Here is a 27,365-nt window from a genome sequence, read left to right as displayed (position 1 = left end):
GAAGCTTTGTGAACACTTTATTCGAATTCTTAATATCAAGGTTAAATATTCAAATTTATCTTGTAGTATAGATGCAGCTTTATTGAGGAATTTTCAGAAATACTCTGCACTGGATTACCTCTACCATTGGTTTAACTTCTACCAGTGAATTCATGATAAAACTCTCAGAATATTTGAAAATGCCTCCTCAATCTTTAATTGAAATTCTGGACAAAGATAATCAATTGACCATATACCATATAAAAAATGGAGTTTTGGTTCAAATAGAAAGCTATTGTTCAGTAACTGGGAAAAGTGATTTACATTTTTGCCCACTGGAGTTGGTTTTCCAACCTATTTCCTTGTTAATTGAATGTTTCTGTTTCTACCCCATCACACCATGAAGAAATGGTTGTTTTCCTTCAGTTACCATACTGAGGCTTCTCTTTCAGCTTATATGATTCTTTTAGACAGTCAACTTCCTCCAGCAGTAATAAAGGCATCCATCATATGATAGATAATGATTATGTATGTGAAGTGTATGTGAAAATTATTCTCACTTTTCACATCTAACCCACGCTGTTGTAGTGTAATCACCAATCCCTTCCAGGCCAGGAATTATGGGGAATCTACATGTTAATTATCAGCAAAGCATGTGTTTAATTAATACTTGAGCTACACAACTAGGGATAACTAACCTACCTGCACAGACAGCCAAACTACAGAATCATTTCTGTATTCATTACAACTTATTCCTGTCTCTTTTTGTATTATCATGAACACTGTAGTAACAAAACCCAAGAAAATTACATAAAAATGTACATTAAAGAAATAGTATTTTAGTTGCAGAGTCAAGCACTAAAATACTAGCTTCATGGTTGCCCATGCAATTTCAATTTTGTCCCATTGTACAAGACAAAATTACACAATCACATATTATTTTTCCCATCAGGACTTCAGCCACTGTGCAGGTTAGATGCACTTGAGTGCCAAGGTTGCACGGTCAATTGTAAATCTATCATTTTTCAAATTTCAAATTTTTGACTTTATACTCTTTTAACAGTCATGTCACTTACCTTGCTCTCTCTCTCTCTCTCAATCTCTGTGTGTATGTGTGTATGTACACTAAAGGGAAAGTGGCTACTCATGTCGTGTCATATATGAAAGAATCAGGAACCCTTTTTTTTTTATACTTATAGAACTAGTTCTCTGTGCAATGCCTACAGTTCTGTGCAACTAAGGCACATCTTTGGCATGGAGACTTTCTGATTGGTTTTGCTCATTTATTTTACCATGTAAGGAGCTGATCCCACAGGAGTTATTGGCTCCTATTGACTCCAGTGAGTTTCGGATCAGGTCCTAGCACTCAATATAAATTCTATTTATTTAACTTTTTTTCACTTTAACTGTTCTATGAAACTAGGTGCTTGTTATCTTGAATTGCAGAATATTTTGTATTTGGACAAATACAAATCTAGGCTTGCTAATCACTTTAGACTTACCAAATCCAAAAGCGCTCGAGCCACCAATGCTTTGCGAAGCTTGAACACTGGTAGATGTATAGAGTCCTGTTACCAATAAGCCATCGAAGAATGTACTTGTTGAAATAGTCACTGAAACAGAAGATATACAAATTCTGTAAGGACAACTCAACTTTGTGCTCAGCTTTGTACTCAGTCTGTGGGCAAGATTCTTCCATTCTTACTTACATTAACTAAATATATTGAATCACATACACACACCAGCAGTCATTCTCCTGGAAAAGAGCAAATCTGGACAAACAAGAGTATCAGACTCTTGCTCTAGGAGCTCAGATAATGAACTTAAGTTCTGTCTAAGAAATTGCTCTAAAAGAATACTCTCCCAACATATAAAATGATTTAGTGATTGTGAATTAGCTTTCAAATGTAAATTTCACAAATATCATTGCTTGCTATCTAATCAGGGATCATGAGTTTGGAATTTTTAATATTTTTCAGGGTGAATTTTTATCAAAGAGACTATTTACAGGAAAACAATCCATGTTATTTTTTTACTCCTAAATTAATCACAAATCATTTATCAGTAATAATCTATAGCTTAAATTGGACACAAATTGAACATTACAGCACAAGTATTTGAAATTAACATCAGAAAGATCACTCATCTCTATCTCTGCCCAATAAGCTCCTTTTCCTAGAAAGTAAAAAACCCATTATATAGTAAACTAAATTAACTGTTTTTTATAAAGTTTCAACATCACTGTCAGTAGGGCATATGGTTTACAACTGGCTGTCAAGACCATAAAGTGATATGAACAAAATAATTAAGGTTTATAATATTACTTTTTCCAGATTTCAAATGTGTGTGCTACATGACAATAGTAACATACCGTGGCTGGGTCTACACTAGCGCCCCCCCTTTCGAAAAGGGAATGCCAATGAGTTACTTTGGGATATGCTAATGAGGTGCTGCAATGAATATGCAGCACATCATTAGCATAATGGCGGCCACGGCACTTCGAAAGTGACACTTTCAATCACACGCGACTCGTCTATATGCGGTCCTTTTAGAAAGGAACCCACACACTTCGAATCTGCTTATTCCTATTTGGTTATAGGAATAAGGGGATTTCAAAGTGTGCAGAGTCTTTTCGAAAAGGACCCCATGTAGACGAACCGTGCACAATCGAAAGTGTCACTTTCAAAATGCTGTGGCCGCCATTATGCTAATGGAGTGCTGCATATTCATTGCAACACCTCATTAGCATATCCCAAAGTGTCTCATTAGCATCCCCCTTTAGAAAGGGGGGTGTTAGTGTAGAACCAGCCTGTAATGTATTAAGCAGTTAAGCTATATGCACACATAGGTCATTACAGATCAAGGGTATTAAAATAATCCAGTGAATACTTTCTAAAAATATTCTTTACCTATATCAGTAAAAACACTGTCCTGCTTTTCTAGAAACCTAAAACTGTCAGACTAAAACATTCTTAATGAAGTCACTGAACACCGAAAAAACACCAACTCACAATTTTTGCAGTTTATTCTGTAAACATTCATCCTATTTTTTGCTTTTTTCTGTTTTTAAACAGCAAATGCCATGTATAATCTGCCTGAATGCTTCTATCCTAAAAAGGCAAGACCTACTAAATAACTTTATTATGTAAATGCAATACACACACACACACACTCTCTCTCTCTAGGCCTGGAATGACTAATCCCATAATTCCATGAAACCTCCTTTGCCTCTATAATCTGTGGTCATAACCCATTTCTTTTGACAGTTTCTAACACTTGCTCAAAAACATATGTACTTTTTTTAAATTGAACTAATGCAAAGTACCAAACCTAACGAAAGCAGCTAAACACTGTACTGTATGTACTTCCCTCCTCTTTTGTCTAATATCTTCTTACATTTTGGTGTGTGCCTGTAACCTATTTTGTAAAATACTTGTTTCTAAAGTATCTGTAAAACAGGTTGTGAACCTGCTGCTGTGTACAAAGAACACAAGCTATTTACAAGGTCTCTTCCATGATATCGGCCACCTTTTTGCACACAGAGATCAGCAATGGTCATAATCTCTGATCACTTCAGACTTTCTTGTCCTTCAAACTTCTTTTGGTTCTATGTGGCGGCCAGAAAGGGCAAAATATCCTCTCCACTCCACTGGATTCCTTGCTTACTCCTGCTAGAAACATCGTGTTCTTGGGACCAGTCAGTAACCAAAGCGAAGTGGGGGTGGGGTGAGGTGTTGGTTCAGGGTTCTGTCCAGTTACCATTTAAGTCAGTGTCATGTTAGGGCATTCCTGGTACATTCAGCAGCAGGACTAGTCTTTTGTTCTGCTTGTACTTTCATAAATCATTCAGTAATTTATCTGGGGAACACAGTGATTTAAGTTTTTTGGGGGAAAGGCAGTTAGTATATACAATAGTAATAGGACCTGTGAAAACAACAGAGAGCAGTGGTTCTTTTAGTTTTTAACTAGACGATTAACATCCAGTATGGTTTTTACTCCAGAGTAATTTACATTTAATTTATTTGTATTTACTCTAATACTCAGTAGTGCATTGAGTAATTCTAGGACATAGGAAAACTCTCATGAAGTTTAACAGGAGTTGCGCCTGAGTAAAGAGAGCAGGCTCAGAGTCCTAATCTCCATTTTTGAATGCATCTTTTCATAATATACATGTCAAAACAAATGAGAAACAGATCAAAAGTGACAAGGTTACCATAAAGCAAAATAATTACTTTTAAAATAGAATTAAAATAAATAAGTGTTTCCTTCATCTGATGGTGGTGTACTTTCCTTTGTACTTTTTAGTCTGGAAGAAGGAAAATGTATATGCTAAATTATTTTATTTTCGAAGACTAGAAAAACTGAGTGAAAACCATGGATCAAGAAAGGCACTAGGCCCATCCTCTGCTGCCATCTTGTTTCACAACAGGGTAGTCTTATTCTTTCTTGAATAAACAATGCGAAATCATGCCACAAACACGTGAGCACTCTCTCTGGACAGACAGGATATTTTACAATGCTAATACTTAATTTTGGACATATTTGCTTGATGGTCCTCTCCAATTTACATGAACATGAAATGGATCAATTTTCAATGATGGAAAAACATACAAACACAGTATGGTTTCCCTATCAAGCCTGTGGGAAACTGCATCTTGATTTGAAGCTTGTTTTCATGGAGCACTAAAATTGTTGTTATACATTTGTAATACATTGGAAAATAATTTAAGAATTAGTTTCATAAGAGAAAAATTAAGAGTAACACTCTCAGAAGGTCTCAGAGAGGAAGCTGTGTTCATCTATATCTTGACAAAACCAAAAAAGTGATCCTGTAGTACCTTTAAGACTAACAATATTATTTATTAGGTGAGGAGCTTTTGTGAGGTAGACCCATTTCTGCAGATGTGAGTGACAAGAAACGAGAGCAACTTTTTTTTAGGGCAGGGATGGGGACCTATGGCCTATGGGATGGGTCCAACCAATGACATGCCTCGATTGGGTCTACGAGGCTTGGGGCTGCTCCAGCCCCACACAGCATGGTGAGCTGGAACTGGTATTCCATCCATACGGGGGGTGCCTTGGCTGGAGTGCCAGCACCAGCTCCCCACTGCTGGGGGGGAGCCCCAAGCCTTGCAGGTCCAATCAAGGCAAGCTACAGGCTGCAACCAGCCCACATGGCTTTGCCTGACAAGTGGGAGGCAACAGCTCTGCATGTGGAGGGAAGAGCTCCCTGAAGGCAGCACCCCACACCTTTCCCATTGGTCCGGGATCACAGTGAATGGAAGCAGGAGGGAGAAGGGCTGTGCCTACAAGTTGGCATGGTGCCACCTGTGTCCCCTCCCAGAAGCTGTTCCAGGTAGGTGCCACAATCTTCTACTGCCTCACACACACCATCTGCCTCCCACCCACACCCCACCCTACTCCTGTGCCATCTCTCCCAGCCCCTCAACCTCACCCCCAGCCTGCTCCTGTACCCTCACTCCCACCCAGACCTTGCACACCCACCCCAGAGCGCTCTTACAACCTACTTCCTGCTCAGATCCTGCAATCCCATCCCAAACCACCCCTGCACCCTACCTCCTGCCCAGACTTCCCTACCCCCAAACCACTCCTCAGCATCCCCCTTCTACACACCAGGGTGGGGCCACAAAATCTATTTGCTCAGAAGAGTTAACCCAAACCTATTAAAGCCCGGAGCCTCCGATCCCCTCTCTTCCATGGGCTTGTGCTTGAGGGGAGCGTCTTTTTAATTTGCTTCTCAGGAGGGGTCAGGTCAGAGAGGGTTTTTTTTTTTCGCTTCCCATAGAACTGGAAGGGACCTTGACAGGTCATCGAGTCCAGTCCCCTGCCGTCACAGCAGAATCTATCACCATCCCTGGCAGATTTGTTTTTCAAATCTAACCTTTCCCAGACCCTTGAAAGGTCCCCTCAAAGCTGAACATACACCCCTGGGTTTACAAGGCCAGTGCTCTAACCACTGAGCTATCAGTGGCTCCTACCCCTAAAAAGTTCTCCACCCCTGTTTTAGGGCTTATTCCAGTTCAATGGGGAAAATGCCAAATAGTTCATCTCAATTTACAAAAAAAGATAAGTTATATTAGTACTAATAAGCATGAGAACATGTTAACATACAGCCCAAAGTGCACAGCCATGATTTTTATCTCAGGGTTGGGATTTGTAATTACATGTTATTTTTCCTTCAGTTTTCAAGAAAAGCTGCAAAATCATCCTTCCAAGTCCTACTGTCATTTGTTTCAGCCTATATAATAGCTTGCTGTTAAACAGTCAACAGCATGTATTTGCAGCCTGGTGGAGGATGGAGTTGGAGTTAAAGCCAAGGCCAGGGTAGTCAATACACAGAATACAGACCAAATTCAAACAATTAGATATTTTTAACAGACCCCAATATCTTACTTACCACTATAATGGTTGGAGAGTTCTTTACTATTGTTTTCTCTGGAGTTTGGATCTTGGCTATACCTTGCCCAAGAAATTTGAACCTTGAACAAAATAACTGATGACCCCAGCTTAGACCAAGGCCTGCCTGGGGCTGTAAGTGGCCTCAACCCAATAAATGGTGGCTGTCTCACTCTTGTAGCTGTTACATGAGGTAGTGGCCAGAGAGAGAAACTGTCGGTACCCAGCAAGTAATATAATAAAACCCTGCACTCTCAGCTTTATCTCCTCCCTCACAAAATATCTTTCCTCATGGGAAAACCAAAGGAGCAAGGTATATACCTCTCCCTTCCCTGGCTACATTACTATGAGGAGCCATGGCTCTGCAGCTGGGGAGTTGGGACCGACTGGGCTGCATATAAGAGGTGCACTGCTGGCACCAATCCAGATGAGTAGCAGAATGCCACCACATACTGACACTGAGGATGTAGACAGGTTGCCAAATGCCACTAGCAATATGCCTAGAAGGGAAGCAGCAGTCAGCAGAGGCTAGAGAAAAAAACTGGTTTGATTCCCTCTTCAGACACAAATCACCAGGAAAAAGTCATGTAATAAGGTCATTGGAAGAAGGAAACACATTGCTAGAGCCATACCAAATTCATAGTCCACTTTGGGCAGCTGGCCAGTAAGCACCACTCTTAGCCATCCAGCTCTGAAGGCAGCATAAAAGAGTGGCAATACTCTTAAATAATTGTGTGATCCCCCTGCAGCTCCCTTTTGGGTCAGGACCTTCGGTTTCAGAAATGCTGGTCTCCCCTGTGAAATATATATAGTACAAGGTAAAAGTTTACAGAAGACCAGATTTCACAGGGGGAGAAAAAAATTCATGATCCATGACACATTTTTCAAAACCATGTATTTGGTAGGGCAAATCCTGCTCATAGGCAAACAGGTCAGAGCGCCACATAGGAAGCCCCCACCTAGCCTCAGATAGCTTTGTGACCAGAAAGTGAATGACAGAGCAGGATATCTTATCCTGACATTTGACCCAATCATTCTGGGAATGCTAGTATGTCTGATTACTGAGATTGCTCAACACAGCCCCAAAATTTGGTATTGAATTGCTTATAGCTTTGCCAAATTTTAGTTATTTAGTCCAAGATTCCAGAGTTTCCTCAATTCTGCCATCAGCAAACAAACATGAAACCCACTGGCAAAGCATGCGCCTTACTCCCTTCAAGTGTGAACTAATGAAGTATTTTGTTAGTCTTTAAAGTGTTACATGACTGCTTTTTTGTTTTGTTAAGAAACAGACTAACACAGCTACCTCTTTTACTAGTCCATGCACAGGAAGACAGCCTTCTGTATCAGTTACTTTATTAGTTCAAATGCCAGAAGCCTGAATAGTGGCTATAAAGCAGGGGAGGGGAACCTGAAGAAAGTGGGCTAAATCCAGCCCACCGCTTCATTTCACCAGGTCCATAACAAGTCTCCAAACCACAGGCCAGAAGTCCTGAGCCTCAGTGCCTTCCCCCAAACACACACACAGGCTGGAGGCAGTAGCATCTGCTCACTGGTATGTTCCTGCAGCCCCGCAGCAGATTGGCAATCATCATAGATCCATGTGCTGACCCCACCTGCAGCGCTTCCACTGCACCTCCCACTGGCTGGAAACTGCAGCCAATAGGAGCTGTGGGGGAAGTGCCAACAGGTGTAGGTATTGCACAACATGAAAGCTGCCTCACTCTGCCTGGGGGTCAGACACAGCAGCCACTTCCTGGAGAGCTAGGAGCCAGGGCAAGCAAGGATCCTGACTTAACTCCACTGGTTGCCAACTGGGAGCCACCTGCGGTAAGTACTACCCAATTGGAGCTCACACCCCCAACCTCCTCCCACAGCACCAACCATCTGCTATAGGCCAGTGCCCCTTCCAACATTCCAACTCCCACCCAGAGTCTGCACCTGCATCTCAACCCAAAATCCCTCCAGGAGTTCTCATTTAAAACCTCTTCTTGCACACCAACCCTCTGTCCCATCCCCAGCTCCACTTCAAAGCCCACACCTCCACACAGACCTGAAACCCCTGCCCCAGCCCTGAACCAGTTCCTGCACCCCAAATTCCTTGATCCCAGCCTGGAGCCCCCTCATGTACCCCAAACCTCTCACCACCAGCCCCATCCCAGAGCCTACAACCCCATCCACAGCCCTCTTGCATCTTGAACCCCTTATTTCTCACACACACACACACACACACACACACACACACACACACACCCCCAAAACCTATGGGACGCCCCAGCCTCCACCCCCGCCATGTGGCCTCTGACTCATTTTTAATGTTGGTCAGTGGTCCCTGATAGTAAAAGGTTCACCATACCTGATGTACAGGTTCCAACCCTCAAAATGACCCCTGTGGGTATCAGTATGATGCCACATAGTTAAAGCCATTTGTGTAGTTTGCTTTTTTAAAAATCTGGGAATTTACACACAAGCAATTATGATAGAAGAGCATTAAGGTTGTACCATCAAGTACTAAAAAATAGACAATGCCAGAAGTAAGACTGCCCTGCGGAACATTAGTTCAGCCTCCTTGTGCACATGCATTATAATACAGTCTTTAATGATATAACATACCGTTTTTTCCACGGACTACAGTAAATACAGTAGGTAAGTGTCCTACAATCTGACTGTCCAGGAATCAAACACCAGTGGTCAGCACTTAAGCAGAGCTCCACCTCTTCAGAACATAAATTAAGCAACTAAATAATAAAATGTACCCACATAGCTCTGATCCCACAGGATGCTGAGCATCCCCAGACAGCTGCTAAATATATTTCACAGGAAGCAGAGGATTTTTGACAGCTTCTCTCAGGAGATGTTTAGAAGACTTCTGGTGATTGGGCTTTATTTCAGCAGGAATCAGACCTAAATGTAGTTCTTCCTTTAGGTTTAAGAACTGGAAATATCAAGCAACGCTTGCAACTGTTCTACATCAAGGGAAGATCAGTTGGACAAGAAGCTGCCTGAAAGCAGACTGCATCTAGAGGTAGTAGTATCACACAAGAGATAGACCAGGTTTTCAAACTGTGTTTACTCTCAGACATTTCGAAGGCATTCATCACAATATTACTGGAGTCATGCTTCCTCTGCATTTCCAATACCTTATTAAGGAAAGCAATAAGGGATGCTTTAATTCCTATTTAAAGAGTTAGTTGTTTAAAGAGTTGTATATTGAGTAATATTCAAAATATTGCTGGGTCAATGAATCTAGACAGTTAAGGCAAAATATAGAGATTACTTTAGATGGCTACAAAAAACACATAGAGGCAAGTCTCAAAACCTGAGTCAACTGACTCAGGTTTGTGTTTGGGCCCTGAAACCAATCCCCTTACTAGGTTTCAGATCCTGAGCGCTGTCTACACCACTAGCTTTAGTCCCACAGCATGAGCCAAGTCAGCTGATCTGGGATCACAGCTGTAGGCGGTGTTTCTGTCTAGTTTTATTTTGGACGCCTGAGGTACTCTTTGACTCCGGCGATTTTTGAGAGCCACATCATACTTTTCCACTCTCACATAGCCCTAATGCTAGAAATGTACATTCACATACAATAGAGGAAGCAGCAAATATGCTTGGTATAACACAAATGATCACAGCAGAACTGATGAAACCTCTGACAAAAAACAAGCACATATTTGTCCGAACTAGGGTGATCACCTGTTAGACTCTCTCCCTGGTTAAAGGCTGTATTACAATGTTGCAAAATTCTGATGAATTCTGATGAGCATCTGATGAAGTGAGTCTGTACGCACGAAAGCTCATGCTCAAAACTTTTCTGTTAGTCTATAAGGTGCCACAGGACCCTTGGTTAATGTTGCAAAATTGTATCACTATATGAGTTTCCTAGGATTTTAGTGTGCCACCCATATTTTGGGCCTACTTTACTGTACCACAAGAAGTGAGACAATGCTATCAGAATTACCCTTGCAGAACGGATTCAAGTACAAAAATAATTTGTTCCTTTTTGTCAGAGACCCCACCAGCCTGTTCCTGTAGCAAACACACACCAAATGTATCAACCACCCAGACTGTGAGGCACCAAGGAGCCTATAAAGATTCTTTGAAGATTTCTTGCCCAGTGGGTCTGACTGCAACTGCGGACCCTTGCGCAAGGTAAGAGGGGGGCACAGCTTCACACCCTGGGAATGGGCAGGACCAAGGGCAGAAGGGGCAGATCCTAGGGTCATCAGCCCTTAGCACCACCCCGACTATAGCACTGGGCCCACTTCCTTCCTCTACCCCTTCAAAGTGGCAGATGTTCAAAGGAGCCCAGAGCTCAGACTGCTGCCACTGTGGAAGATGAAGCTTCTGGCGTTTCCCAAGCCCCGGGGAAGCAGCAGTTGCTGGCACTCTCCAGGAGCCCTGGGGAAGCAGCAGGGACAGGGCAGCTGCCGCCACTCCCCTGAGGCTCGCAGCTGCTGGCAGAAAAGGTCAGTGGGTGAGGGCCCAAATACAGGACAATTAGTCCCTTTTGAAAAATAAATAGGAGTGCCTTTTTGGCATCCCAAATACGGCACCATCTCACCTAATATGGGACAGATGGTCACCCTACATGGAAATAGCAGTGGTGGCTGCCAGAACTTTGTGCCCCTTTGAAATGCTGGGCCCCCATGCACTTGCCTATTTGCCCCTCCCCGCCCTTGACGGTGGGTTTGTTCTTGCTTAACCCAACCCTGAAGCCTGTAAAGAAGCATCATTAACACCTGCTGAAACCAGCAATGAGTGGATCAGCTATCTCACGGGGGTTAGAAAACAGGATTTGGTCCACCAAAAGCCAATTAAAAGAGCACTGAGAATAAGTCACTACACATTTCCAATGACTGAATACATACTATTCAGTTTCTCCAAAGCAAAAATGTTTATTCTTTCTGGTGTGAAGAATGGGGTCTGGTATATTGAGCTGTATGAGCCATCGATAGCCTCTGCCATGTATTTCAGAGAGTATCATAAGAACCACTCCTAATTTGTGCCAGTGCTTACTAGGGCTCAGTTTGGCAATTCATAGCCCTGGTACTTCTCCACTTGCTGCATTAGTTAGAAAAGTGACAAAAAAAAGTTGTTTAAGCCCTGCACCTCTTCAATTGGTAATTAAGCACTGGTACAGTCTTACAGGCCTACGGCCTGGTCCGCACGGTGTTCTTCTGTCAACTGACCCAGCCACTAAAAGGTAATCCCCAGATGTCAAGACTGTAACCGGTGACATCCATACTGTAGGAAAAGGAAATGTCAAAGAGGAGGCAATCTAGGACCAAGCTATCAAGTAGTTACAACTCTTTAATAGGTGCCTATTGTGCAATTGTATGCTGAATGCAGACACATTGCAGCTGAGGAAAACCATGGTCTTCTATATTGCACATCTGCTACCTGCAAGATTCTGGCTGTACCCTGAAAACTGAAAGCCATTAAGGAAATGACTAGAGGACATGAAGGGATTCTTAGGGATGGACATCTATCCAAATTCTGTAAATGATGCTCACAGGCCTGTGAACCCTTGAAATAGTTAACACATGAGGAGGCTGAATGAGAATGATCAGACACCCAAGAACAAGCATTTGAAAGAACAAAGAAAATCCTAAGCAAGATACTGGCTGCGACTTCTGGAATGATTCCACCATTTCACTTTTGGACACAAGCTGGATGTACAGCCTGATCACAGCCATTCAAAACCATCCTGAAGAAGCCACTGTGGAATGCATGCAAGTGATGACAATGCACGTAATGGAGGGTCCAGTACTAGGGGTAAGGGTACAGTACTGCCCAGTAAAGTTACTGTCGGGGGCACATACATGGAGTAAGGCAGCACTTCCAGAACATGACACCGATGGCTCTGTGGAACAGGAGCCAATCTATCACCATGCTAAAATACCACAGCATCTCTTATGGAAGGTATTGGGCAATCCAACATAGCACCAAACCAGATGGGGTGCTACAGGCAGTAAAACACTGATAACTCTAGGACTGGCCAAACTGTAAGACACAAATCTCATGGGAGGCTACCACCTACTGCCAGGGGAGAGATTAACTATGTGCACAGGATGGTATTTTGTTAACTTTAAAGAAATCTGAGCAGTAAGCCCTTCTGATTTAAGAGCTCACATGAGAGACCTGCACACTACACACGTGGTGACACAGGTATACCTGCGATGAACCAGATAATGATCTACCTGCTAGATATAAATGTCCAATTGAGAGCATATATACAGCAGTGGAGGTATGCAAATTGTATAGTGATCAAGAGAAAAACTTCAGCCTCATGAAATCACATCCCAACTGATCTGTTCTGATCTAACAGGAATTACAGTGTCCACACATGTGACAAAGTGATTTACCCACAAAAATGTATAATAAAATAAATGTTAGTCTTTAAGGTGCCAGAGGACTCCTCATTGATTTTGCAGTTACAGATTAACAAAGTTACCCCTGTGAGAACTCTCATGGGTAAGCTACTACTCTGGTTTTCAGGAAGTAGATTATCTGGATGACTTTCATGCAAGAACTATAATTTGGAAATAAAACATGTTTTTGTAAGATACAGCATACCCAACACTATGCTCAGCAGCAGGGCTGACAGCCACCACAGGCCTAGAGGAAAGATGTAGTGGGGCCTGGCTCCATGTCCTCAGAAGAGGCAGTGTCAAAGGTGGTCAGCCCTTCACACACCCCAGAGCACAGCACTGGGCCCTCCTGCCAACCCCTCAGAAGCTGAAGAGAGCAGCAGCAGCCAGAAGCTCCAGGACCCTTTGAAATGCCAGGTCTCTATGTAGTTGCTTCCCTCACCTCCCTTCCCAAGCACCAGTGGGCCTGATGCTCAGACAATGGGTACACTGAAGCAGAATTCATACAATTCAGTGCTAAAGGGGACACTAAGCATAAAATATCTTCTCTTGGGTATCACCAAAGCAACAGGCAGCCTCAACAGAAGAGACTGATGACAAAGGCAAAAGAGAGGAAGGAACCCCTGCCTGGAAGTGTTGCCCACCCACAATATATTTGGATGGGAAAAATAGCAGCAAAGCACAGGGAATGATTGGTTGGATAATTAAGGCCCTGCGTCCTATGAGAGGTAGTCTGACACAGCCCACAGCAGGAAGGATGGTTGGGACACAGAAGTCGTTAAGGGAATGACACGCTAGCCAGACATTCTGCTGTAGAAGAGCTATGGACCTGACGCCACTATCTACAGGTGAGCATGCTTGAGTTCACCCATCAAATAAACACACAAAGCAATGGTATAGAATAACAATCCAAGCTGCAATTGGAACACAGGCCGTATGAAGTAGCTCCAGGCTCTCAAAAAGTATAGAATCAAAATCAAAGACTACTGCAGAGTAGTCGGGGGGCGAGGGGCAGACTGTCAGCACAACCAGCCAGATGGCATCAACAAAAGCCAGAAAGACCTAGAATCTCAGCCATCAGCTCACCTGATGTAGTAGAGTCAGGAGAAATTAGGTATATTAACAACATGGCAAACCAACAGGACACCGACCAACAGAATGGAGACACCGACAGGGTGGAAAAAAAGTTCCCCCGTCCACCACCAACAAGGGGATGACTGGTTAAAAGACCAGCATAACTGAAAGACTATGAGGCCAAACAAGCTACAATGGGCTGGCTGTAGAGACCATGAACTGGTAGCTATGTACGAGTAACCTCTGGCCCCAGAAAGGCACCAGCTATAACAGCACCTGTTAAAAAGGGAGGGTGCAGCAACTTGCAGGGAGGCACACAGGTTGCAGGAGGAAGAAGTTTGGATGAGGCACCACAGGAACTCACTCTGTTTGCACGTGGCCTAACTGCTGGCAGCAGTTGCAGCACCTCTGCAAGCAGTTCTTTTAAAGAGGTGATTTAGTTTCAAAAAACATGGAGTCCTCTCATGTTATTACTCAGCATGCTCTGTACGAATTAGGAGCATCATGATGTGCTCTATTTTGTAGAACATAAGCAAGTGTTCCAGCATTGTACTAATCTATTCTGACTGCTTGAGCTTACCTAATAATAGGGTCAGAGGATACCATTGCATCAGTTTTCCCTTTCTGGGGGTTCTCAGAAACTCCACCAACACTCTTGTGCAAGTCAAATTGTACTGCTTCTTGTGGTGTAGTCTATTAAAACAACACAGCTCAAACACCAATTTGAAAATAAAAGCACCTTTCCCCAACACCCCATATTTTTCAGCTGGGTTAAGCAATTCTTTCCCAAAACTCAGGTCCTGCTTCCTGGCACTTCCTCAAGTCTTTTACGACTAACGTTCCCTGATCCGGGTCCCCTGCAAGTTTTCCTTCTTTGTTGCCTTTGTATCAAGACTTCAAGCCTCAGCTTGCTCACTCCTAGCTCACCAAATCCCTCTGAGCAGAAGCGTTCTACTGGGTCCGTTCTGAGCTTCTCGACAGCACCTCCCCCATGCTCTGCCTTAACCAAAGCTCTCTCTCTTATATGAAAGCGCTGCCTCTGGTCTACTATCACATGATACCTGACTCAAACACTGGCCCAGGTCTAATCCAAAGAGGGGCTGAGCCCAAATCCCTTAGTGGACCAGCCAACCGAGTTACATTTTGTAACCAGGTTACACTTTGTAAATGTTAGGAAGAACAAAGTGTGATAGTTAAATTGTTGCCATGCTTTTCCAGCTTTATTGAGCATTTGGCACAGTGCTCAGATGCCACAATAAAGCTGTGTCTACACAGGAGCCCACTGTCAAAAGCCACCCCAGCACTGCAGACTGGTGGGAGCACCTGGTGCTGGGGCAATGGGATGATGCCACATGACTGCAGAACTTCCGCATGAGCCCGGAACACCTTCCATGAGCTATGCCACTGGCTGGCACCCATACTGAGGCACCAGGACACCACCATGCAGCCCACACTCCCCCTCAAGAAGCAGATCATGATTGGAACATGGAACTGGCCACCCCGGACTCCTACCACTCAGTGAGGCACCAGTTTGGAGTGGGTAAGCACACTGTTGGAGTGGTGCTCATGGAGGTAAGCCAGGCCCAGGGCACACCCCCAGCATGGAGAGGTGGGAGGGGAGCCCTGAACACAAGAACCCCCGGGGGCTGCTGGCTGGGAGGGAGCACAGGGACCCCCCTGGCAGCTGATGGCTGGAAGGGGGCATGGGGACCCCCGGGGGCTGGGGGCTGGAAATAACCTGCCTCATCCTCATGAGAGCGGGTGGCCTCCCTCACAGGCAGGTTGTCTGTGCCATAAACGTGATGCTCCTGCATCAGGTCATCCGTGTCGAGGACCTGGATGCCATCATGGGGATTTCCCCTCACTGGGGTTCCCAAACTGCTTTGGTGCCCTGGATGGGACACACATCCCCATCCATGCCCCGACACAGTGCCGGCCACTTTATCAACCAAAAGGGCTACCACACAGTAGTCCTCCAGGCCCTGGTGGACCACAAACTTCGGTTCATGGACATCTACGTGGCATGGGCAGGGCAAACCCACAATGCCAGGGTCTTCCACAATTCTGGCCTGTGCCGGCGTATGGAGGCCAGCACCTTCATGCCCCTGCGGGAGATGCCAGTTGAGGGCACCGCCATGCCACTATGCATGGTCACGGATGAGGCATACCCTCTACTGCCGTGGCTGATGCAGTCCTATTACAGCCACCTCGACCCCAGCTAGGACATTTTCAACACCCACCTCAACCAGGCACATGGTCGAGTGGGCCTTTAGGATCCTCAAGGGGTGGTGCCGATGCTTCCTCGCCTGCCTCAATGTTGGGGTGCACAACATTTCACAGGTGGTGGGTACCTGCTGCACCCTCAACAACACCGTAGAGGGCAAGGGGGCACACCTACATCCAGGGTTGGCATCTGAGGTCACCGCAGGGTTCAAGCAGCTGGCCGCTGTTGCCAATTGCCAGGCAAAATGTGACAGAGTCCAGATCCAGGAGGCCCTTTGGGTGAGCCTCGCTCCTGGGCCGCACTGACCCCCCCAATGCCCACTCCTCACCATCCCCCCACGTATCCACCCCCCACCACATGCACCACCACCACAACCACACCCATGCCTCTACCCCACAAGTCCATGGGACATGGGCATTGGCATGCAATAGATGTTTATCAACATGAACCACAACCCAGTGGCTGTGTGAATGTTTATTTACAATGGGAGTAGGGGCCAGCCATGTACATCGTGGGGCAGGGAGGGACCTAAATTGGGAGGGGTGCAGGGAGAGGCCTGAACGGGGAGGGGCCTGAACTAGGATGGTCATTTGGGGACAGGGGTTGTGGGCTGACAGCCCCGTTGGCCAAGGATTCCCTTCCCCACCCCAGGTGCAAGCTCTGCATCAGGGCTGGGACAGGGCAGGGAGCACCGAAGGTAGGGGTATTGGGAGATGTGAGTGTGGGCATCGGCGTCCAGTGGGTGCCTCTATGGGGACTGTGGGGTAGGCAGGAGGGGAGGGGCTTCTTGGGAGGGGCCTCTACAGAGGGCTCGGGGGGGGTGTTCAGGAGGGGGGCTGTGTAGAGGGCCAGGAACCAGGCTACAGTACCCAAGTGCTTCTGCAGGGTCCTGAGGATGCCCAACTGGGAGAAACGGCAGCACAAGCAGCTGTGTGCCCACAAGCTGGGAAAAGACGCGAGCGATATGGATGCCCCACCCATTTCCCCCAGCTGCCCTCTCCCCCAGCCAGGGGAATTCTGGGGAGCTCCACAAACCCCCCAGTTTATGCAAAATTTGATGTATGTGGAGGTTGCCCAGGATACAACCTCTGCGTAAACCAACGGATTACTGTAGAATGCTATGCAATCTTACCTGAAATCCATAAAAATGCACAATGCCATCTAGAGTCAAATGCACAAGGACCATCCAAAGAGCTGATACGTATGGAGGAATTAGCTTTGTCGGTTATTCATTGCCATGAGTAAAATGTGTTCACTATTGTTTTCCTAAAGCTTCTCATGCCATCGCCCTTGCCTCCCCCCCAAAAAAAAAATCCATGCCTTCTCACGGGGAACCTGTCCCAAAGTTGATTAACCTCTACTTTAAAAGGTATGCATGTATACTAAACATTAAAATAATATTACAATTAAAAGGTATATGTAGTTATAACCATCTGGAAGCCCCAAATAATTTGTTGCAGCCAGCACCACTATCGTAGAAAAAGTTATTTAGAAATAAATAGTGCTACATATGCAAAGAGCAAATTGAACCTGGCTGTATATAGAAACAATTTTGCTTTTGTGAGAAACCAAAAAAAGTAGGAAGCCATCATTATGCATCAATTCCAAAAATGAATTTTAGACACATTCCTAAGGATACTCTGAATCACAACCCTCTGACCAATCCAACGAAAATAAAAGCAATAAACATTGGAGGAGGCTTAGTCATATTGGGTATGTATTCTCCCCATCTTGATGAAGAAAAAGTAGAGAAAACACACTGAAGCATTGTTACTTATGGAAAAAGTGTCCAGACAGAAGGCAGGCATAGTAGGAACATGAATGGTAAGCTTTGTCTAGAAAATTAATGTCATGGAGACTTCTGACTTTAAATTGTTAATTCTAAATTTCTCAGCAACTGATCCAAAGCCAACTAAAATGAGTCCTTCCATTGATTCTGATGGGTTTTGGATCAGGCCCTCCTGTGTCACACCCAACCTTCCTCCACTGTTACTAGATGTCATGCCCTCCCTGTTTATTTCTTCTACCAATGTATCCAGACTTTTTCCCATCCACATTCATCCATGGAACTTCCCTCCTTGTTCCATTTTCCACCTCACTATTCAAATCTTTCCAAAAAGTCACAATTTCCATAATGCCATCAAGAGGCTAGCCAAATATTTCTAACATTTCTAATTGATTTGTTTAAAAAAAACTTAGTAATTGCATTCTTGTAGGCGTTCCAGTGTGTCACATATGCTCTGTCTCCATCGTATTCAAGCTAAATGGCTTTAGGAGTAGGGACTCTTTATTTTGTGTCCTGTACAATGTCTGAAACAATACCAATGCTTAATAAACTATATAAAATACACAATAACATAATTTCCTTAATAATTGAAAAATTCCACCTAATGCTGCCAAACAGCAGATTCTCAATTTTGTAGCTCCTTGACAGCTTGTTGAACCCTGCAAACTATAAACAGCATGAGGAACAAACAAATTACTATGGGCAGGAAACAAAATTTAGCCAACAAAAATATGCAGCAATAACTGCCCCTGCAATTGAATGGCCACTACCAGATGTTAAGAGTCAAAATTGAAATATTCAACTGTACTGCATACTGAAACCAAAACTGTGATCCCTGACATGCTCCTTGCTATACTAAAAACAGGCACTTTGATAAAATTACAAAAATGTAATACAACTTATTAAAACCCCATCAGAGGAAGACAAAACACCCAGGCAGAAGATTAGCATGCACCTTTAACACGAAAGAGTCAATGAGAATTATTGACATCAGCTAGAAGACAGTGGAGTGACCTAATGAAAAAACTGAAATCAACTTATTATTGAGAAAGAGACTTTACCAATCATAGCAAGTCATCCACATAATATAGTCTGTTGTACAAAGTCCTGTAAAGGCAATGGATTGACTCTCAGTGGCTTCAAGTAGCTGTGGATCAGGCTCATAGGCTACGGTTACACTGACCCACACTATTGGCCGCAGTACGCAAATAGATGGCCTTGAAAATACAAACGGCTGCTCATTTGCATATTCACTCTCCAGCAGAGGCTGCTGCTGGAAGAAAAAAGGGTGTAAACATGGTTCTTCTGGCAAAACTCTGCCTTTGTCAGCAGCCTTTTATGCCTGGAAAAAATTAACTTTTCATTACTGTTAACCTTGGAGTAGTAGTGCAAAGTTACTGACCTCTGTGTTTTAAGTCTTTCAGGTTTACGCAAGACTGGTTACCTGATACCCATACATGAAAATTTCATACCATTGGACATGCTCTCAATAAATTATGAAATAGATATGAATTTGAGTGTCATGTTCCAATTTTAGCAGAGTGGTAAATCCTTTTATTCTCCTGTTCTCAAAAGATAAGCAGCTATTGTCTAAATTGCTAACAATAATATCTTTTTAAAAAACTAAAATAAAGACTACCTGGAACAGAAATATTCTTGTCTGCTGTGAATTTATTATAACCCTGTAATCTCAAAATATTTGTTGGAATTGTTACTTCTTTTTAGTTTAGGAGAGCATGTCAGCTCAGCACAAGCTTTTGATTATGTTTATCTCAGGCTAAAAGAATACAAATCCTCTTAAAGACACATGAATTGTGATTATGATAAACAAAGAGAGTGGAGCGCATGAATTCTAGTGACACAGGGGAATATGGAAACATTTACTAATTGAAATACAGAATACGAGGCAAAACCCCAAATAAACAAGTTGTGCTATGTTTGCTACTCTCTCTCTCTCTCACTCAATCTGTGTGTGTGTGTGTGTGTATTATATATATATAAAAAGCAGGTGAAAAGACTCTTGGCAGCTTTGTTCTACACTGTTTTTTCATGTTTTTTTTTTAAACACAGTGGGCCAAATTCTCATTTGCATTAAGACCATTTACTTCACCCCGGCAATCTATTGCAGCTTATCAGTACATCCAGTTTAAGTCCCCTTCTTACAGTCAATGTGGCATGAAAAATGTCTTTGTGTAAATGAGGAGAAAGTCCAAGCTATTTACTACAAAACATCATACTTCTTATCCAGCATCACCGTATCTGCCCGATTAGGAGCAACAGTGGAAGGACAAATATAGATCGATCCGTGGGCATTTTCAACCTCTTGTTTTGAAACCCTGCTTTGTCTTCAGTGGGGTTTGTGAATTCTCAGAATCTCTGAATTTCAGGTCACTTGGATTTACATGCTTAATTTTAGCAATCCCGGGTTGAAAATGCTGGTCCTTCTTTATCAAACACTATTCATGTCAATTGTACCTCTCATGTGAAAGAAAACCAGGTTTGAGATAAAGAGCTGGGACATCATCATGTTTTAAGATAAGGAAAGGAGTGGGGAGGGGAAAGCATTACTGTAACCATTTAGTTTTAACTTTTATTCTAATCTTCTTCACAGAAATGGAGTTTATGAAGTTGGAAGAATACTACTACAAGCTTTTATACAGCACTTTCCCCACATAGATCTCAACCACTATACACAGAAGGTCAGTAACATTATCCCCATAATGCTTTTAACCATAATGCAGCATATTAATACTAAGCATCTCTTGTCAGTCCTGATCGGCAAAAAAATACAAATCAAAAGCTTCAATTCAGTATATCACTAAAGAAAATAATAGTGTCCAAAGCAAAAATTGATGGCAAAGAATCAAAAATTCATTTTATTCTTTTCATTATTTTTTTAAGTGAAACCAGGTCAAATAATTAAAATAATTTATTTAAGCACACCAAAACTTGTAAAATAAGAGATAACAGCTCAAGTGTGTTGGTGATTCTGTGGCACAGATCATCATAGTAAATACACTACACATGTTTATCATTTTTATTGTACAGTATGATTGTAGAGGATAAAGTAGGTCAGGGAATTAATAAACTAACCCATTTCATCTAGAGATGTGGAACCAAATTCACTTCTGGAATAAGCTGCTGCAAAACAACTGTAGATATATCATTTTATGACAGTGTTAAATTTGTTCTCTGGTTTGAAATCCTGGATTAAGTCTCATTTAAATTGAATTTGATGGTCTCACCATACTCAGTAGCAGATATCTATCGATATCACAAAAATATAGCAGTTTGTCACAACTGCCACTGTCTCTATGGCCACGTCTACACATGCCGGCTACTTCGAAGTAGCGGCGCCAACTTCAAAATAGCGCCCGTCACGGCTACACGTGTTGGGCGCTATTTCGAAGTTGACATCGATGTTAGGCGGCGAGACGTCGAAGTCGCTAACCCCATGAGGGGATGGGAATAGCGCCCTACTTCGACGTTCAGTACAGAACGTGTAGTCGTTGTGCGTCCCGCAACATCGAAATAGCGGGGTCCTCCATGGCGGCCATCAGTTGAGGGGTTGAGAGACGCTCTGCCCAGCCCCTGAGCTCGATGGTCGCCGCGTGCAGCGGCCCCTTAAAGCTCCCTGCTCCCTGCCTTCCTGTGCAGGAAGCTGAGAGAGCGTGCAGGCGGCAGCACAGCCACGCGGACAGCCTGCACGCTCCTCCACGCCCACACACCCCCACCCGCCACGATGGCCGCCCCCCAGCCCCCCAAGCGCCCCCAGGGGACCCCCCCCCAAGGGGAGCCAGGGCTCCCAGCCCAGCAGCCAGGCGGGGAAGCGGCAGCGGGGCCCCTCCTGGACGGAGGCCGAGCTTCGGGACCTGCTGGGGCTCTGGAGTGAGGAGGAGATGCTCCAGGTAATGGGGAGCAAGAGGCGGAACGCGGATGCGTTCGCTCGGCTGGCCGAGGGCCTGGCCGCCCGGGGTCACCCTGCCCGCACTCCGGATCATGTCCAGAGTAAAGTGAAGGTGTGCCGCCCCTGTCACTTACCCCTTTTACAGGGAGCTCAGGGACATCCTGGGCCCCCGGCACACCTCCTCCCCTCCGGCCACTCTTGATACCTCGGCCGACGAGCCCCAGCAGGTCCCGGAGGCGGAGTCCACCCTGGAAGCAAGCCCCGCACCCCGGGGGCCCCCCCAGGAGCCCACCCCCGGGGCACCGGAGGAGGAGTCCTCGTCCAGCGACGCCGGCCTGCAGATCGCCATCCCCTCCCCGAGCTCCAGTAGGGCGTCCGCCCACCGGGTGTCCCCCGACCGTGGGAGTGGACCATCAGGTATGTACCCCCCCGGTGCACACCCCCGGGGTTGAGGGGTGGGGGTAATAGATATGACCAGGGCCCTCCACATGCCCAGATGACCATGGCCCCAAGGACAGCAGTGGCATGTCCCTCAGAAGAGTGCATCAGCTCCTGCCCGCCAGCACGACAGTGCCATGCCCCATCCCCGGGGCTGCGGGGAGCGGAACCTCTAGGGTCCCCTGGGGGGACGGGGTGGGACACCCATCAGCAGCAGCAGCAGCAGCATCTCCCGGGGACGGGGATGGGGAACCAGCAGCAGAGGGGTAGGGGGACAAGGGCCACAGCTCAGGGCCCACACTAACGGCTGTCTCCACTCTTCTTCCCCCCCCTACTTCCTGTGTTCCGCAGCTGCACCATCGGAAGGACCGGAGAGCGCCGGCGAGGTGTCAGTGGTCCCAGACAGCCCACCGGGGCCATCACTCCAGGCCAGCTCCTTGGCAGAGGACCGACCACCCCACAGCGGGGACGACAGCGGACCCAGCACCACCACCCGACGGCAACGGAACCCCAGCTGCTGGCCATCCATCGTTGGCAGCTGGAGGTTGCCAAGCAGCAGCTGCGGGTGGAGGAGCGCCGCCTCCAGCTGCAGGAGTGGGTGCTGGCCTGGCGCCAGGAGGCATGGGGGGCCTTCATGCGGACATTCGACCGTATCGCCGACTACCTGGCCCCCCATGCCGCGCCGGCCACCGCTGCACCCACCCTGCCTGCTCCACCCGCTGCACCACCCGCCGTCGCACCGCCACCCGCCACCGAGAGCCCTTCCGCCAAGGGGGACCTGGGGCCAGCTGACACCCGCCAGCCATATCTACTGGTCCGCCCAGCCCCCAGCCAGCCCCGTCCAGGGCTGAGGCCGAGGCGTGGGTTGTGGCCGCCCACCCCCAGCGCTGGACATTAGGGGTGTGGGGCCCAGGACGTGGCTCTCCCCCTTTGTATATATTCCCCCCAGTTTAACGTTCTTTTGTAAATAGATTTTATATTAGACCCCTGTTGTTATGCTGATCCTTGCCCCTCCATGTATATAGTTCTCCCCTTCCTTGTCTTCTCCTTTCATCTTATCTTATTTATAATATATATATATAATTTTGATTTTGCCTGTAAATAGTTAGTCTTGATAATAATAATAAGAGTTCTACAGATATTTGATTTGACGAACAAATGTCTGCTTTTATTTAGAAGAAAAGTGGAGGGGAGTGCTCTTGGGTGCTCTGTGGTGTGGGCGTAGGGGCAGGGAGTGTTGTGGAGGATGGGGGAGGGTGCAGTGGGGCGCCTGCCAGCGTTCAGCCCGCGGCCTTGTCGAACTGGGCCCGCAGGGCCTCCCAGACCTGGGTCCCTTCGGGGTCCACCTGGCGACTGGGGGCAGTGGGTGGCTGCACATCGGCCCTGCCAGCCTCCACAGCCCAGCCCTGAAAGAAGGCCTCCCCCTTGCTCTCCACCAGTTTGTGGAGGGCGCTGCATGCACCCACAATCTGGGGGATGTTGGTGGGGCCCGCATCAAGGCGGGTGAGGAGACACCTCCAGCGCCCCTTGAGGCACCCAAATGTGCGCTCTACCACCTGGTGCGCGTAGTTCAGGTGCAGGTTGAAGCGCTCCTGGCTGGCTGACAGATGGCCCGTGTAAGGGTGCATGAGCCAGGGCCGGAGCGGGTATGCCACATCTGCGGTGACGCAGAGGGGCATGGTGGTGTCCCCCACAGGGATCTCCCGCTGGGGGATGTAGGTCCCCGCCTCCAGCTGGCGGCACAGGCCCGAGTTCCAGAATACCCAGGTGTCGTGGGTGCTGCCAGGCCAGCCCACATAAATGTCCAAGAAACAGCCACCAAGGCCTGGAGGACCACAGAATGGTAGCCCTTCCTGTTTAAGTAGCGTCCTCCACTGTGCTCTGGGGCGCGGATGGGGATGTGGGTCCCATCCAGAGCCGCGAAGCAATTGGGGAAGCCTAGGGTGGCAAAGCCCGCGATGGCGGCATCCGGGTCCCCAAGCCTCACGAGCCTGTGGAGGAGCAGGGCGTTGATGGCGCGGACAACCTGCAGGGGAAGCACATGGGAGAGCACCAATGAGGGGTGTGCATGGTGTGTGTGGCCCTCCCCTGCCTGGGCCCCCCTCCCCTGCCAGGGCTGCCTCCCCCTCCCCCCGTGGGTCCTCTTACCTCCATGAGGACAGCCCCGATGGTGGCCTTGCCGACGCCAAACTGCTGGCCCACGGATCGGTAGCTGTCTGGAGTGGCCAGCTTCCAGACAGCGATGCCAACCCATTTCTCGACACTGAGGTCACGCCGCATGGCAGTGTCCCGGTGCCTCAGTGTGGGGGTGAGCCACTGGCATAGCTCCAGAAATGTCTGCCAGCTCATGCGAAAGATCTGGAGCTAGCAGTCGTCATCCCACTCTCCGAGCACCAGCCACTCCCACCAGTCGGTGCTGGTGGGGTAGCTCCACAGCCGGAGGCACATGAGGCAGGGGGGGCGGGGTGCTGCAGGATTGGGGGTTGCGTCCTCCTCCCCTGTGGGCAGCTCCTCCTCTGTGGCAAGGATGTGCTCAGCTGCCTCCTGCATGGCATGGAGCAGGGCGAGCACTGCTCCTACAGGGGCGGCTGGGTGGACCTCTGGCTGCTGCTGCTGCTGCTGCTGCTGCTGCTGCTGGGGGTCCATGACTGCGTCACTCGAGGTGTGCGTGCCTATGGCTCTGCAGACCGCGTGCTGTGCAGGCTGTGTGTGTCTGGGAGGGGCCCTTTAACGGAGCGGCTAGCTGTTGCCCCGGAAGCACTAGTCCGCCCTGCAACCCTGTCTGCAGCTGTTCTTGGCACCCTTATTTCGATGTGTGCTACTTTGGCGTGTAGACGTTTCCTCACAGCGCCTATTTCGATGTGGTGCTGCCCAACGCCGATGTCGAACGTCGATGTTGCCAGCCTTGGAGGACGTGTAGACATTATTCATCGAAATAGCCTATTTCGATGTCGCTACATCGAAATAAGCTATTTCGATGTAGCATGCACGTGTAGACGTAGTCTATGAGAGGCTGAGAACTGGGTCAGCAGGTGTACTGTAGGGAAGGATTAAATAAGATTTGGCAGGCTTTGGGAGGATACTTGCACAGTGCCTACTCCACACTTTGCTTGAGGATAATACTAGTTTTTCACATTAAGGCTATGTCTTTGCTAGCCCCGCTGCCTTTCAAAAGGGGGATGGTTAATGAGACACTTCGGGATATGCTGATGAGGCACTGCAATGAGCACCTCATTAGCATAATGGCGGCCATGACATTTCAAAAGTGCCACTTTCAATTGTGTCCGGCTCGTCTACAGGGGGTCTTTTTCGAAAGGACCCTGCACACTTCCAAATTCCCTTTTTCCTATGTGGTTATAGGAATAAGAGGATTTCGAAGTGTGCGGGATCCTTTCAAAAAGGACCCCATGTAGATGAGCCGCGAGCATGATCAAAAGTAGCATGTGCGAAGTGCCGTGGCTGCCATTATGCTAATAAGGTGCTGCATATTCATTGTAGCGCCTCATTAGCATATCCCGAAGTGTCTCATTAGCATCCCCCCTTTGAAATAGGGGGGAATAGTGTAGACATAGCCTAATAAAAATTAAATACACCTACACGAATTTGACTGGGGACCCAACCCACCTGTTCATTTTGCAAGTATAAATAAGTACAAGTTCAATTTTACTTTTCCAGGAATCTCTAGTTGCAATTAAGACATCTAACCACATGATTTTTGGATTGATCTGATATGTAGATATACAAATAACACCAACTGAGTCCATAAATGACTTATGACATAAAATTATGTCCTCAAATACTTGTACAATACAAAATGGCTGGTTCAGAATGGAAGTTGCTTTTCAACCAGGCCAAAAATTCAGAAAAACAAACACGTAGATAGTATATGGAGAAAGTAAACATCAGTGCTAAACAGACTTTAAAGTTTGAAAATCCATAATTTTGCTGAACTTCTCTTCAAAGTGTAGCTATAAAGGACAGTCTTACACTGTCTCCCACACAGTTAGGTGTCCCCCTTTAAAACTTCTGAACAATACAATGGCTCCTTTCACCACTATGAACAAAATTAGTGGTGCACAAATTAGAGACAAAAACAAAGAAATCTTTGACATACCAGTAAGTTGCTTTATGTCCTCTTTCCTCACCCTTAACTAAAACTGTTTCTATCCTGATCATGTCAGTGATGTTCCTATCTGTTCACAGCCACATCCATAGCATCAGTCATTGCCTGTTAGAGTAGTTACAGTTGTTGACTTTGTGAAAAGAAAATATTGCAGTAGTTTGGCTAGACATTCAGAATGACTGTAGTTCATTAGTTTATGCTCCTCTGCTTTGTGCCACAGAGGTCTTTCAGATCCCACAGGAGACAATTAAGAACTACCTTGCAGACTAGAAGGTGACATTCAGCATGCTAACACATATTACAAGATGTCAGCAAGTATAGAAAGCAGGATAGTTATTTGCAGCTACAAAAGATACATAATTTTCATATTGGTCCTAGTGGTTTTCCTATAAGAACTGACAGCAGCTGTGCAACTTTTCTTCCTTGAGTAGTTATGCAGCTCAAACAGGTGTGCCTGAAAGAATGAAAGTACAGCATGCCTCATTCTTGTGTGATTAGGATGGAGCACATCTGTGAAGCGTCAATGTTCTTTGGTGGCATGAAGTTTGAAGAGGAGTGATATGTTGGCTCTTATAGATGTTGTAAATTGGGAGTGAACCAAATGTTATATAGTTTTATAACTATATTAAATAATGCTTATTTAGAATAAAGTTCCCCACTGCTTTAGTAAAAATAAAGAAAATGTCAAATGCAGTATTATTGAGTGAGAGGTTTACTTCCCACAAAGGAATAAGGCTTATAGCAGTACCAGCAAATCATCCTAATGGAGATGTAGTTTATACCACCAAAGCATTAGCTTATGACACCTCCCCAAACAGATGCACTAGACCCTCAACTTGCATGGGAATTATGTTCCTGGAAAACTAGGCATAATTCAAATTTTGCGCAAGTTGAGTGGGGGGGGGCACCAGCTCAGCCCCAGCAGTTGCCACCATGGGTGGGGCCAGGGGATCACCAGCCCCTTGACAGGGGGACCCCTGGCCCCACCCATGGCAGCTGCTGGGATTGAGATGGCAGAGCGAAGTACTCCACCAGCTCACTTTCCC

At 46.2% G+C, this 27,365-nt stretch overlaps 1 protein-coding gene across 1 annotated transcript in view; it reads right to left on the bottom strand.

Annotated features, from left to right (window-relative positions):
- Positions 1-27,365, bottom strand: part of RELN (reelin) — a 543,431-nt gene that overhangs the window by 450,090 nt on the left and 65,976 nt on the right. Inside the window, exon 2 of the mRNA XM_075016845.1 lies at positions 1,482-1,592. Within this exon, the coding sequence (XP_074872946.1) occupies positions 1,482-1,592 (111 nt within the window). The remainder of the gene's footprint in view (positions 1-1,481; positions 1,593-27,365) is intronic.

This window comes from Carettochelys insculpta, chromosome 1 (assembly GCF_033958435.1).
Source record: "Carettochelys insculpta isolate YL-2023 chromosome 1, ASM3395843v1, whole genome shotgun sequence".
In the NCBI taxonomy this organism is placed as follows: Eukaryota; Metazoa; Chordata; order Testudines; family Carettochelyidae; genus Carettochelys; species Carettochelys insculpta.
Note: the sequence above shows the minus strand (reverse complement) of the source record. Positions and strands in the feature narration are given on the sequence as shown.